The sequence below is a fragment of the Odocoileus virginianus genome, chromosome 10 (genome assembly GCF_023699985.2).
Source record: "Odocoileus virginianus isolate 20LAN1187 ecotype Illinois chromosome 10, Ovbor_1.2, whole genome shotgun sequence".
Lineage (NCBI taxonomy): Eukaryota > Metazoa > Chordata > Mammalia > Artiodactyla > Cervidae > Odocoileus > Odocoileus virginianus.
The window spans coordinates 46,529,462-46,543,896 of record NC_069683.1 but is presented as its reverse complement, the minus strand read 5'-3'; the positions used below and the strand labels follow the sequence as shown (position 1 = coordinate 46,543,896).

The following is a 14,435-nucleotide window of genomic DNA, read 5'->3' as shown; positions in this document are numbered from 1 at the left end:
AAGCCAAGAGACCCAAGCTCTGGCCCAGTTACCCAGGGACACACCAGTAGATGTTGGAAAGACCACTCCAGTGCGCCGGGCTTGGTTTCACTGAACGACCAGTGGGAACTGTGTCCCAGGACATCACACCCCCTGATGCCCAGGGCCCTCTGGAAGCACAAAAAAGCCAGCGTGACCACAGGGGCGATCGCTGGCCATGGCCACTCTTCGCCCTCCCAGAGCCCGTGTGGGCTCTTCTCCCTGGGACCCCCTCCCTGTCCTCACACCTGGCCCAGAGCCCTGCGGCGGTGCCGGCGGGGGTAGCAGGGGCCGGTCGGGCAGCAGCTCGTCGTCTGAGGTGGCGATGGTCTTGATGGCATTGTGGTAGAGCGGGGTGGAGCTGGGCATGGCGTACTTGGACATCTGGGACATCATCAGAGACAGGGGGTTCTGGGATGGCGTGGGGTCTGGGGAGGAAGTGAACGGCAGGCTGGGGTTCACAAGGCCGCCGGGGGGGTTGGCGGGAGGCGCTGAGGAGCTGCTCCGGGGGCCGCTGGGTGGGAGGGCACCTACAGAAGCGGGGAGACAGAGAGAGCAGGGGTTGGTGACTGGGGAGGCCGGGATGAATTTGGCTGCTCACACTGTGGCTTTAGGAAGAGGTCAGCTCCCAGACCTCCACCTGACTCCCAGGCACAGGTGTCCTGTCCATTTGGGTTCCCCCATGATCACTAGAGTCCACCCATCTCTAGGCAATTCCTGTAGCCTCAGGGCCCTGAGCAGAAAGGAGATCCTAAATATGACCCTCCCCCCCTTGAAATCCCTGCTAGATGAATACGGTGTTCCCTGTGGAAGCTCACACATGGGGGGCAGCGACTGCTCCTCCAGCAGAGCCATCCCACTTCTGGGCCCCAGCACAGACCCCTTAACTCACTCTCACACACACACACACACACACACACACACACACACACACGCTGGGCAAGAACACACCCACCTGAGAGGTGAGTCCAGGGCCCACCTGTCCAGCCCCATTGACTCACCCTGTTCCATGTTGCCCAGGGTGGTGGAAGAGCTCATGTTCAGAGGCGGCTGCTTGTTCTGGGGGACTCCGGGGCTGGGCATGGCTGTCTTGGGTGAGGCGACCCAGCCTGGAGAAGGCACCGCCATGGAGGGAGACTTGAGCCTGCTGGGCGAGCCAGTGGGCGAACGGACGCTGAGGGAGGAGCTGAGGACCTGGGGCGACTTGAGAGGTCCTGGCGGGTTGGCCGAAGGCAAGGGCACCATCTGTGAGGGAGTCTGGGGTGACTTGAGGTTGGCGGAGGGCGAGGTGACCATGGGTGAGTGTACCTGGCTGAGGGTGGGCGACTTCAGGTGCCCCATGCCCGGCGAGCCCATCTGATTAATACTGATGGTGAGGTCTGAAGGCCGTCTGCCCAGCCCCCGGTTTGGGGCTGAATGCACAGAGCCCGGAGGATTGGACGCAGGAGGCAGGGGCATGTGGCTGAGCCGGGTGGTACCCACGTTTCCCATGGGCATTGAGCTCTGGTCAGGGCTGAACATGTCTTGAGTGTTGCCCATGTCCTGCGGCATGGCTTGGTAGGGTCCCTGTCCCCCGGAGAATCCTTGCTGGCCCTGGCTGGGAAACTGTGAGGGCATAAGCATCTTCTGCGGGCCTCCCATCATTCCACTGCTGTTCTGGGCCCGCACCCGGGCCATCTCCTCAGGACTGAGGCCCTGAGGCCCCATCATGTCCCCAGGGCCCCGCATCTTCTGTGACATCAGCATCTGCTGCTGCGGGGTCATCTGCACATTCAGGTTCATGTTCATGTTCATGTTCACGTTCATGTTCATGTTGAGGTTGCCGGGCCCCATGGGCGGGTCCACCTCTCTTAGCCCAGACTGCCCCATGGGGGGGCTCAGGAGGCCCCGACCTCCGGCAAACTCCATGCCCATGGGAGTGCCCGCCAGGCCCTCTCCGCCGGCCATTTGCCCAGGGAACATGGCCGGATCCATCTGCCGGTGCGCCTGCATCATCCGCTCCACCTCCATGCCCTGCCCCATGCCGCTGCCGGCCATGCCCAGGGGCCGCTGCATGCCCATTGACCGCTTCTCCAGCAGCTGGTGCCGCAGCAGCTCCTCACGAACCCGAGGGGTCATAAATCGCTCTGCTTCACCCTGCCCACCTGGGTAGGGCACCGCATTCTGGGCAAAATTGCCGGGCCCCCCCATAGGGGGCAAGTCTTCGGTCCAGCCCATGCCTGGCCTCACAGGCCTCTGCATGGCATTCATGGGCACCTCCATGGGCATACCCTGCATGCCCCCAAACCCTGGCACCCGCTGCATCTGGTTGCCTGGGAAACGGGGGCCAGGGAAGGGGGGTCCAGCCCGGACCTGCATGGGATCTTGAACGTCCATGGGCCCCCGCAGCTGGGCGCCCATCCCAGGGGGCCACTGATCCCCCGGCTTGCTGTGGTAGGGGGGCGGCGGCCCCCTCACCATCATGCCCCCCATGCCCATCATGTCCTGCAGCGTGCGGCCCCCGTGCAGCCCGATCTGCTCCTCCTTCCTCCGTTTCTCCTCGTAGTACTCTTCCTGCAGCTTGCGCCAGGCCACCTGCTCGGGGGTCAGGCTGTCCTGGCCCAGCCTCTGCATCATCACATTCATCTGCCCCACATCCCCGCCCGGGGGGTGCCCCGGCACTTCATGCTCCAGCGGGGGGCCCCCGAGGCTTTGAGTCTGCGAAATCATGGACTGCAAGGGCTCCTCGTATTTCTTCAGGCCGCTGGGCGGGGCCGTGGGTGGCTGCTGGGGCACAGGAGGGGCTGGTGCTGGTGGTCCCCCCTCACCCCCTCCTCCGGGGGGCCCCTTGAGGAAGGGCTCAGTCTCCCCGCTGCGGAGCAGCAGCCGCTCAATGTCTCGAAGCGTCTGCAGGGAGCGCTCCCGGTGCTCCAGCTGCTCCTTGGACAGGCCCTCCGAGCCCACCAGGCTCCGTTGCCCATTACCGGTGGGGGCCTCCCCGAGCAGGGTGGGGCCGGGGGCGCTGCTGGGGTCTCCTCCAGGAGGCAGCGGGTTGTTGGCGGTGGAAGCTGTAGGGGTGTTGGGGTGGGTCCCCCCGGTTCCGCCGCCCGTGCTGGCAGCTCCCACTGAATTGGGCGTCAGGTCCTGATTGGCGTCCTCAGGAGGCCCCTCAGAAGGCAGAGCAGGGGGGGCGCTGCCTGGAGCTGGGGGTGGCGGTGGCGGCAGAGGTGGAGGCTGGGACTGAGGGGTGCCCGCTGACGGCGTGCTCAGGGGTAGCGGTTCCGGGGTGGGCGGCACTTTGGGGGCCTGCGAGAGGACAAAGGCAGACCCATGAGATGGGTCGGGGAGGCTGTGGCCCATCCACTGCTCATGGAGCCCTATGCCCGGACCAGGCGACACACTCACCTGGTCCAGCTTGGCCCGCGGCACGTTCTGCTGGTGGTAGGCGAGGATGGAGTCGGCTCGGCCCTGCAGCACAGCCTCCGCAGCCCTGCACAGGAGGGTCGGGCACAGCCAGCTCAGAGCGCTGGGTGGGATGGAGCCCTCCACCTCACCCACCCCACTCCCAGCCAGCCCTGAACCCCTGCAGGCAGCCAGGACCCCGGGCTGAGGGGTGCTGGGCAAATGGTGGCTGGGGCCACTTACGTGTTGGCCAGGTGGGTGGTGAAGACATACACAAACTGGGAGGGGGGCTTTCCGGGGACACCGCCGCCTCCGCCCCCGGGGGCGTCAGGCCGAAGGCCAGGCGGGGGCCCATGCGGAGGGCCTGGCGCGCTGCTCTCACTGAGGGGCAGTTGGGGGGCTTGGCCGGGACCCAGCTGTGGGGCCGCCATGGCTGGGTCCGCTACATTACAATCTGCACAAGAGAGGAACAGGAAAGAGGCCTAGGTTTAGAAAGGAGAGCCAGGGGGAGTCCCCGCCCCGCCGTCACATCCCAGAGATGCCCAGGGATAGAGAGGCTCCTGCCCACAGGGTCATCTGGTGCCACAATCTAGCATTTTCTCTAGTCTAGCTTCCAGAAACTTGCCCGAGCCCAGTCTTTGACAAGGACGGCAACTGTGCGGACTGCGTAGAGAAGAGACGGAAACCAATAGGCCCCCACGTGCCTGGCGCACCCTGACTATGCCTCTGGAAGTGACTCCACCTTACCATCACACCCTGGGAGGAAGGAGTCAGTGCACTCCACTCGAGAGAGGAGGAAACAGCCTCCGAAGGGTGAGAGTACTCCCCCAAGGTGACAGACAGGTGGTGCAGAGCCCTGCAGTTGGCCCGGCTCCGACCCCTCCCCGTGGTCTGTGCAGCGGGTGTGTATTTATGTGTGCACGCTGGCCAGGTGAGGGAAGCAGGCAAAGAGCTCATACAACTGATGGTCCAAAAGCTGAATGGTGTTCATTCTAGCCTTACCCCTAACTGATCGGCAACCTATCAACAAGATACTTCCTCCCTCAAGGAGTCATTCCTTCATCTGTGAAATGAAACACTAAACTCTAGTCTGGCAGGAGTAGGGAGAGGCTGGTCAAAGAAATCTACTTTTACAGCAAATTCACAACTGTGTCACAAACTAAAAAAACTGGGGAACAGAGAGTTACAAACACCTAACACACTGGAGTTCATTCCCCGGGATAGACTGGCCACCCACAGCACTGAGGGAGGTTTTCATCCACGGTCACCAACTTGACAGTAAGTTCTAGCCTAGAAAAGATCTACACTTGGTCATTACTGCTTCCCTTGTGGCTCAGCTGGCAAAGAATCCGTCTGCAATGCAGGATACCTGGGTTCGATCCCTGGATTGGGAAGATCCCCTGGAGAAGGGAAAGGTTACCCACTCCAGAATTCTGGCCTGGAAAATTCCATGGACTGTATAGTCCATGGGGTCGCAAAGAGTTGGACACAACTGAGCGACTTGCACTTTATTTGATCATTATTGGGTCTAGTGAATGAGTGGGCCCTTTGCCACCAGTACAGGTGTGGCCCGCAGACAGCGCCAGGACTTACTATTCCAAGTGGACTCCCTTTAACTGGGGAAGTAGCCACTTTCCCACAGTTCAGGGGCAGGCTCCTCTCCTTGCAGAAATCTGCTCTGACTCTCCTACCTCATAACGGCCCTGATCTGGACCCTGTCCCTCCAATTTTACATAGAGCCAAAAGTTTGGGGGTTGGGGACTTGAGAGCCAACCTCAATGTGTGAGGGCTCTCCTGGAGAAGAGGAAGGTGCATATTCAATACACAGAACTAGGACTCCTGGGGAAAGGCTAGAGGGAGAGAGACAGGCCTTGTTTTATTCTTTCTTTCTTTGTTCTTTCGGCTGCGCCACATAACACGTGGGATCTTAGTTCCCCGACCAGGGATCAAACCTGTGCCTCCTGTGTTGGAAGTGCAGAGTCCTAACCACTGGCAATCACTGGACCAGCAGGGAAGTCCCCGGGCTTTATTTCAATATGAAAATTCTAATACAATGATAACAACAAAAAAAGCTAACACTGTTCTAAGTGTGTTGCATGTATCAACTCACTGACTCCTCATAACAACCCTAAGAGGGAAATATAATTTTTATAGATGAGGAAACGGAGGCCCTTTTCCAACCTTATACAAATGATAAGTAGAAGATCCAGGATATAATCCAAGGGGGGTCTGATTGCACAGTCTGTGCTCTTAACTTCTACATTAACTTCTTAACTTCTGCCCTACTGTTAAAAAGAACTCTTCAAGAGTCTAATGTCAGTATAACTAAAACAGTAACTGATTGCCCTGGTACTCCATATGGGATATTAGCAACTTCTTTGATTTCTTGTGTCTTCATGTTTCTACGATGGTACAGCCTAGTTGTTGTAAAAGTGAACTGAGGAGGGTCTGTCCTGGGAAGCAGTGTCTACCTCCATCTACCACAGAAGGGTTTGGCCAGTGTTTCTGAACCACTAGTCAGTCCCCTGGGGGGCGGGGGTACTGGGACCAGGTGATGTTTAAAGTACCGGCTAGCTGACAGGCAGTGTCTGATCCCAAACACCATCTCCACAGACATGATCTAGTCCTTCTAAAAACATCTGCTGAGTCTGTCTCCTCTTTTGCTTCCTAATAACACCTACCTCCCAGCACTGTTATCACAATTAAATAAAACAAAGCAACAAACTGTCCGGCATAATTTCTCTTCTTCCTTTCTACAGTCCCAGCCTTGGAAAAGCTCACAGCGTAACATTCTCTGACTAGTTCTTAAGCACTGAGTTGTTGCTCCCCACACACAGATGCAAGCTTGGAGGAAAAGCATCAGATCAACAAGCACAGGCTTCCCAACGGCAGGAGTATGTCTGGTTCTCCCCCATCACTTGTGCAAGACCCAAATATACAGTGATCAGTGCAAGAATGAGAGAGGTGGGCGCCCATCCACACCCACTCCTCGTCTTGGTGATGAGCCCCAGAAGTCAGTTAGAGGTTAGGGAAGGGCGCCAGAGACACAGTCAATGTCAGCCCACACCCAGGCTTCTTTAGCACAGCTTTGCAGGGTCCAGCCAGCTGTCCAGCTCCCAGGGATGCTGAACCCTCACTGCCCTCCCTCTACTGACCAGTAGGTGGCAGCAGAGGCCAGGAAATCGCGGGAGGAGGTGTGGCCAGTGTGGCTGGAGCGGCCACCTAAGGCTCCATCCGCCCCACCCAGGTCCCTCAGGACAGGGGCTACTGAGCACCTGGAAGGCGGGGACTGCGCTGCCGGTGCCGGGAGGGGCTGAGTCGGAGATGGGAGGGAGGAGGGGAGGAGCCCAGGCTCCTGATTCCTTGCTCCTTTTGGCCCAGCCTGGGCCCTCGAAAGCCCTAGGTGAGGAGAGGGAGGCTCCCTCAGGGCATCTGTTCCCCGGGGACGCCGTGGGCCACACATCCTGGCAACGATGGGCACTCACTGTGGGCGGCCCCGAGGGGCTTGTCCTCCTCCTCGCTGTCCGGGCCTGAGCACCATTCGTCCCCGCTGTACGGCTGCTTCCGCTCCAGCACACAGCGCCGCTTACTCCGCGGTGCCACCTCTGCCCAGGCAGGCAGGCAGGGAGGCAGGGGTCAGCGTGAGTGAGCGAGTACCCGCGAGGGCCGGTCCTCCCACACCCGGGGGCCTCCCCAAGCCCATTCCCCCAGAGGCCCCACTGCCCAGGGGGCACTGCCCAGGCCACAGGCCACAGTGGGCACGTTGCCAGCCCCTGGCCCCCACCATAACACCATTTGTTTCTGATTTCTCTCTACAGCCCGGCTGCCTGTCTCCCCTCCCCCAGCCAGCACCAAGCCCAACGTAATCCCCAACCACAACTGGTTCTAATTAGGGCTGGGGGGGGGGGGGGGGAGGGGGAAGCTGCTGCTACTCTTCCAGGCCCCAGTGCCTGCTCCCACCAGCTGGAACACCAGGAGGTTCCCGGGAGGTGTGTGGGTCCGCGCCTCACCCCAGAGCACCTCCCATTTCCCCTCTGGGGGCTTTGGTGGGAAAGCAGGAGAGGCCTGAGGCTGACCGACACTGACCGACGGGAGGCCCCATCACTCTGTGTGGCCCTAAGGATGAAACATCTCCACCCAGTCCTGAGTATGAGCAGATGGGTGGGTATAACCGGGGTGGGGGGTGGTAGAGAAAGAGGCCGCCCCTGCATAAATGCTGGAGAGGAATGGCAAGTGAGGATTAGGCCAGGGGTGCAGAAAGATCCTCTCCCAGCCCCTGTGTGTCTAGGATGGTGGACAATGCTGGGGTCTTAGGCATCAGGAAATGGGGTACCTTTGGCCTCTGAATCCAGGGATGGGGTCCCAGCCTCTCGCTGCTCGCCGGAGTCCACAGACACGCTCCGCTCCCTCTTCACCTTGCCCTTGAGCGAGCTGAAAGGGGGTACCCCTGCCTGGGGGTTCTTCAGACTTGAGTTGCTGGGTGAGATCTGGTTGGCCTTGGCCCCATGGTTCCCCGCCCCCACGCCCTTCGAGCCCAGGTTGCAGGTGGGTCCTTGGTTCACATTCTGGTGCTGAGATTGGGCCCCGCCATTCCCTGTCTTGCCATGATTGGTCAACTTATTTTCTGGGTGCATTGGCTTGGCTGGGGCAGGGGGGCAGTGGCCGCGGGGGGACAGCGGCGGGCTCCCTGGAGCTTCTCTCCTCCTGGGGTGGGGTAACCTGGGAGGTGGAAGAGACATGAAAAGTTAATCGCAGTGCCAGGGGTGTAGCAAGCCTGGATTTTCATCACCCCATCCTGCCTCACCTAATGGTTGGGGAGGTGGGAGCTGAGTGGCATCTTAAGACTATCAGCTGTCCCCTATCTCCCTCCATGGCTCCTCGGACAAGGGCTGATGCCCTTCTCCACTTGGGGAATGAAGATGGGGCAACCCCTCCACCCTCCAGTCCCCAAATGAAAACCCGGGCCTTACGTTGGCAGAATCCAACCCGGCCCCTAAGCCCCAGCATCCATCAGACGGCAAGCCTCCATGGCAACCCCCTCCACTAGCACCTGGCCAACTCTTAAGCATTCTCTCTTCAAGGGTTTGCTGTCTTCACACTCCTTCCAAGGCCCCCCAACCTCAGCTTCCATGTGTCCCAACACCAGCAGGGAAGGAATCCAGGACCTGGGGGGGTCACTGCTCCTGGCCCAGCCCCATTTCCCCTTGGGGAAGTGGGAGAAAGCACACCAGACTGTGGTTCCCACTGGTCCAGACAGCTCCCCAGGGCAGGAGGGGAATGTCTTTAGAGGGTGCACCAGCAGGTCTGGCCGGCAGGCAGGAGCAAGAGGAAAGGGGGAGGGGACTGGTGTATGGAGCAGACTGAAACCAAGGATTCCAGCAGCCTAGGCTGCGGGCCCTTTAAGCTCCAGCCCGCTCCCCCCACCGCCTCCCCCTCCCCGGAGACCTATTAATAGCCGCTGGAAAGATCACATCACGGGAGAGGATATTTATCCCCCCTCATTCCACACCAGCTCAGATTTATTTCAGCTCTGCTGTCCTGCTGCTGCCGCCTGGCCCTGTCTGCCGGCTTCTCCCGGGGAAGGGGAGGGAGGCAGGCACCGCCCCTCCAGCTCCCACCCCCAGCTAGACCGAGGCCAGAGGGCGCCAGCGGACCCAACAGCGGGGCCGGCGGGGGTCTGCTCAAACCATTTTTAAGAGGAAAGGACTGGAAGGGACTAGAACTGCAAGCTTAGCTGCTTGCCATTCCCTTCTGTCCCCTGGGCTCAGGCGCTAAAGCTGTGGGCTCCTGCCTGGGGGCAGGCATTCCGATTCTGACCCCCCCTTAGCTCACCGGTGGCCGGAAAGCCAGGTACCCAGGGGGTCTTGCTCTCCAAGCCTGCACGGTTCAGCCCCATCAACACTGGGCCCATCCCTTCCCCTCACTCCACACACACATCCCGCCCTCCACGACACCCACACACCTTGTCTTGTTAGCCAGGATCCTCATGGCTCCCACACACAGTGGGGCTACGGCCCCTGTGCGTGCCCAGGGCCCAGCCAGGTACTCGGTACTGGAGCAGGGACTGCAGCAACAAGCCCCAAAGAGAAAACTTGTGACTTGGGGAGGGGGTGCGAGGAGGGGAGGGGAGACGGGAGGACCCAACAGCCCTGGGACTAGGGTACTGGACAGGGTAGGGTGGGAACGGCCGGGAAGGATTCCAGGTCGGGGTCTGAATCCATCCCTCCCGCACTTTACCCTCAGGGAGCTTGCAGTCTCTAGCAAGGCCCCCGGGGCCGCAGGGGCAGAATTCACTAAAAAGATAGGTTGCCAAGGTGCCCGCGTGGGGCGGCTGAGAGGTCTGTCAGGCCCCCGGGGAGAGGGGGGGACTCCCGCCCCCAGGCACGCCCCTCACCCGGGGGAGGGGGCGGGGGAACCCCTGGCGCCCCGCCCCAGCGCTGCGCCCTACCCCCGGGCGCCGGGGCGGGAAGGGGGCCGGGGGTGGGGGCGATGCCCCGCCCCCAGCTCGAGGCCTAGCCCGTGCCCATCCCAGCAGGCCCGGGCGGGCAGCGAGAGGCCTGGCGGGGCCTCGGGGCTGCAGCTGGGCTCTTCTGGAGACCAGTAACGCTGGCTCAGATTCCTCCCCGACCGCAAGAATGCAGGAGCCTCCCCTCCCCCCGCCCCGGCACCCCACCCCGCCCCCTCCGGCAGAGCCCGAGCGCAGAGGCAGAGCGAGCGAGCGAGCGACAGAGCCAGCGAGCCGGGGAGCGGGCCACGGGCAGGGCTGCAGCGTGCCTCTCCCGGCCCCGCACGCGCCGCCCCGACAGACCCACGGCCAAGGGCGGCGAGGGGCCGGGCGCGCGCCGCGGTGGGGCCCAGGTTCAGCTCCGCGCCGGGCGCCGCCAGGCAGAAGCCCCGGGGACCCACCAGCACCCGAACTCTAGACTCACACGCGCACACACACACACACACACTCGCAGCTCACACGTGGACGGGGAGACAAAGACACGCACGGAGCCCAGGAAACTAGAGGCGCGCTCAAACGCCGGCCCGCGGAGGTGTGCGGGATGGCTAGGGAGGCGCTGGCCGAAGCAAGAGCGCAGAAATAGCCAGGGGCGCACGTTTCCAGAGGCGGCCAGAAGGCAGAGAGGGAGCGCGTCGACTCATTGGACAGATGAAAAGACTGAGGCCCGACAACATGGGACCCATAGAGAGCTGAGCCCGGTAGTGACAAAGGAACACACACGGGGCCAGAGATACACCAGCCAGCAGACTTACACAAACACGGAAGCCTCACCCGACTGCCCCCGGTCCTGTCCCCCCGCCCCTCCCGCAGATCCCAGGAAGGGGTGGGGGAGGGGAGGAGCCTTGGGCCGGGAGCTCCGTCCCGGTGACAGGCCCAGCCAGACACCGGGGCACATTCCCTGGCGGGCTGCTGCAGGCCGGGCTGGGACCTAGGAGGCCCTGTGGGACACCAGGGACCCTGTGGGAGTCTCACCCTAACTTAACCCCAGGGCACATTGGCCTTCTCAGCGGAAGATCGCTCCGGTTCCAGGCCTGGCTGAACAGCAGCCGGCGGCCAGTCCTCAGGCCAGTCACGTCGGGGGAGAGGTGAGGTGGAGAGAGCCGGAGGGCACCTGGGCTTAGGGGCAGGCCCATGACTGATATGTGTCCCAGGCTTCCCCCTTCCCCACCTCGCTGATCCTCAAAACTACCAACCACCTGCCACGGCAGTATTTCTATCCCCATTTCACAAAGAGGAAACTGAGATCTGGGAGAAGGAAGTCAGAGGCCCCTGGGTCGCATGACCATTATTACATGGGCCTACCAAGACCCTGTTCCCCTGGTGTTTCCCCCACACTGCAGTGTCCTCCCCTTCAGTCATGACGGCGTGTCTGTGCCTGCATCAGACAGATGGGCTTCCAGTAGGGCAAAGGCTACCCACTTTACTTTCCTCTGTTTACAGCTTCAAATATTGGGGCATTTAGTAATTTGGGAAGGGGCTGTTAGAAAATTCATTCTCTCCAGGGTACCCAGTGGGGCCAAGGCTCCTCTCCAGAAGAATCTTTGAGTTGCCCTCCCCTCTAGGACTCCACCCCCTTGCTCCCACCCAGCAGGACGAGCTGAGTCAAGTACAGATGAGTCAGGACTTTCCCATCTCACACCTCCCCCTTTTGCCCCTCAGCAGCCCGCCCCAGATCACAGAGACCCTCCTGCTCTATGTACTTAGAGTCCCCGGAAGAGACCTGGAAAGCCCTGGGGATGGAGGCAGGAACAAAGTGAGGGGGGCTTCTTGGCACCAGGCCAGGAGCCCCTGAGGGGGGTGAAAGGGATGCAGCTCTGCGAACACAGACCTGGGCTCCTCTTAGGGGGTGGGGTGGGGTGGGGAGCAGTGACATGCTTACAAACAGGGAGCAGGTGCCAGTCACCTGCGTGAAGAGCCAGGAGCAGACCCATGAGAATGGAGCCCAGGAGGCTGCTGAGACAAAGCCTGCCTGAGATCTTGCCCTCCTGGTGCAACGTGGGGGGACAGGCCGGGGGCAGGGAGCAGTGACCTAAGGGTCAAAGTGGACCTGACCTCAGCTGGGGGAGGGAGACCAGGAAGGCTTTGATGGATGCCCAGGACCTCCAGGTGGGACAGGCCAGCTCCCTGCTCAACACAGAACTGCCACAGGTATAGCACACAGCAGTGGCCACTTACCTCTGTTCAGCGGCTCCCACCTTGGGAGCCTCTGCTTGATTTGCCTACCAGCACACCAGTCTCAAAGCCCAGCTCCAAACCACCCCAAAGAGGCACTGAGAACACTGCTTGGAGGGTCCACGCTTCCGCAGGCAGTGGGCAGACGCCTCTAGAGAGGAAATGGGTGGCTAGGAACCCTGTGTGGCTGAAAGAACAGAGACCTGCTGGGAGTATTAGGGGTGGGATCCTTGGCCACTGGCCTAGGGAGAGGCAGCCCCCAGGACAACAAGGTCCTGAGTCCCCTTTCTCCAGGGTCCCTAGAATCTCTCCTCTATCACCCAGGTCACTTCCTCTTCCTGAGGTGGTGACTCAGCGGGGTGGGGAGGTCAAGGATTCCTAGCCCAGCAGGAAATCTGCTCAAGAACCAAGGTGTTGCCGGGGACCCTCTGTGTGGGGACTTCCAGGGTTGGGGGGGCCTTCCCCTCAGCCTGGTTCCTAGCAGTTCTCCCCACTTCCCCCCACCTCCTGCCAAAGGAGACCATGCAAATCAACCATTTTTGTCTGGGAGTTTCCAGCCCCACCCCACCTGAAGCCCCAAGGTGATGTCTGGCAACCCCAGCCCTGCTGGGACATGGAAATTCCTGGCCCCAGACCCTCCAGCCTGGGGTCTTTGAAGGGTGCTTCAGGGGTGAGGGGTGGATTCTGCCCTTGTGGGGACCACCAGGCTAAGTAGCATTGCCTAGACAAGCTGGAGGTCACCTCACTTGGCTCCCTAGCCAGGGCCACTGTGGTCAGGCCTCAAGAAGCAGTCATAGCCTGGCAGTGGGGTGCCCCCAAAGGCTACTGCCCAATCCCTGGCTGCTCCCTCCCCCCAGGGGGGAGGCGGGGGAGGAGGTGGGGGGCACAAGGAAACAAGACAGGGCAGGAAGCCCAGGCAGGCGGCGGGCACTCTGGGCCAGGCACAAACAGCCAACACAGGAAACCACAGCCCACCCCCGCCCACCCCACCCGCTCAAAGCTCTGGGAGAAAGGAGTGCCAAAAGCCTGGTACCCCAGCGGGGGCAAGGGCCAGGGGTTAGCCCGGGGCAAGGGAGGAGCAGAGGCTCTCCAGCCTTCTCTCGGCCCCAGACCCCACCTGGGGAGGGGGAGAGGAAGCCGGGCTGCCAGGGAGGGTGCTGCCTCTTTAAATCCACCGAAATCCTGAGCTAGGCCCAACCCAGCTCTGGTTTCACAGGAAGGAAAGGCGCTCAGGAGCCAGTAGGGCAGGAGGTGGTGGCTGGAATTAGCCCCACCGGCCCAAATATATCTGGTCTCCGCCTGCCACCCCTCTGGCACTTCCTGCCCCCTGGCACCTGCACCACTGTGGGGGTGGGAGAGGGTCTAGGGGCTACTCCCTCCCCTGTGGGGGACCCCAGGCTCTCCAGGTGCCCTGTTGCTGCGGACATGTGGTGGTGTCCCCAGCCCGGATCCCCAGAAGAGACGAATGGGCAGGGTAGCTCCCTGGGGACCCTCACCTGGCCTCTATCCTCCAAGGGGTTAATCGGACCCTTTTTTGGAGGGGGGGATTAGGGGTGGCCCAGGAACCTCCTCCAAACTGCCTGGCGGCTGGGAACAATGGGGCCATTGTGGGAGTTGCGGAGTGCGGGCAGACTGCTGGCACAGGCAGCACACCAGGGGCGGGCCCTCACCCAGAGCCCGCCTGCCCGCCGGCTTTCTCCCCCAGGTGCTGCCGGCGACAGAGACATCCTCCCAGCCCTCACCTCGCCGGCCAGGCCCAGACTCCTGGCACCGGCAGCACCTGGAGGGCCCTCCAGCCCTGCCCACGTTGCCATCCAGACTGCCATGACCCTACAGGAAGCAGGGGCATGTGCACCAGGACGGGGTGGGGGTGGGGGCTGACGAGACAGGATGTATGCCTGTGATCCTCCTGCAGGGAAGACAGGAAGGCCACATGGGGTTTCTGGTGTCAGTCCTGGCACCCTCAGACCAGAAGGGCTTAGGGGATTGTGAGAGTGGTGACAGGCAGGGCCCCCTGCCCCCAGGCCTCAGTCCCTAGGCTCATTTCAGACCTGCTCCCTGAGGAGGCCTAGCCCTGGCAGCCTTGCTGCCCTCTGTGGCCACGACAGGGCAGGCAGTGAGTTATGCAGTGGAATGAGAGGTGGGTTTGCAGTCAGGCTGACAAGGTTGCCAATCACATCCCACCCGCTCTGAATGACAGGACTTTATCCATCCCTTCAGCCCTTAGAGCCTCAGTTTCCTCATCTGCAGAATGAGGATCAATGTATCAAGTGAAATGCTAATAGCGAAACTAGCCAACAGAATGCCTGTGCCATAGCCCTCAACAAACCACCTCGGGCCATGATGCCCCCTTATTTAC

At 61.4% G+C, this 14,435-nt stretch overlaps 1 protein-coding gene across 5 annotated transcripts in view; it reads right to left on the bottom strand.

The window, feature by feature from the left end:
• Positions 1–14,435, bottom strand: part of BCL9L (BCL9 like) — a 28,545-nt gene that overhangs the window by 3,572 nt on the left and 10,538 nt on the right. For 2 of the 5 annotated variants that reach the window (XM_020871971.2, XM_070473493.1), the window contains 7 exons: positions 9,362–9,463; positions 7,733–8,118; positions 6,885–7,004; positions 3,643–3,853; positions 3,403–3,487; positions 1,020–3,303; positions 267–548 (listed from right to left, as the gene is read on the bottom strand). In XM_020871971.2, the coding sequence (XP_020727630.2) occupies positions 267–548; positions 1,020–3,303; positions 3,403–3,487; positions 3,643–3,853; positions 6,885–7,004; positions 7,733–8,118; positions 9,362–9,387 (3,394 nt within the window). In that variant the 5' untranslated portion in view covers positions 9,388–9,463. Of the gene's footprint in view, positions 1–266; positions 549–1,019; positions 3,304–3,402; positions 3,488–3,642; positions 3,854–6,884; positions 7,005–7,732; positions 8,119–9,361; positions 9,464–12,079; positions 12,280–14,435 lie in introns of all 5 variants that reach the window. The other 3 variants (XM_070473492.1, XM_020871973.2, XM_070473494.1) reach the window with 3 other exon arrangements.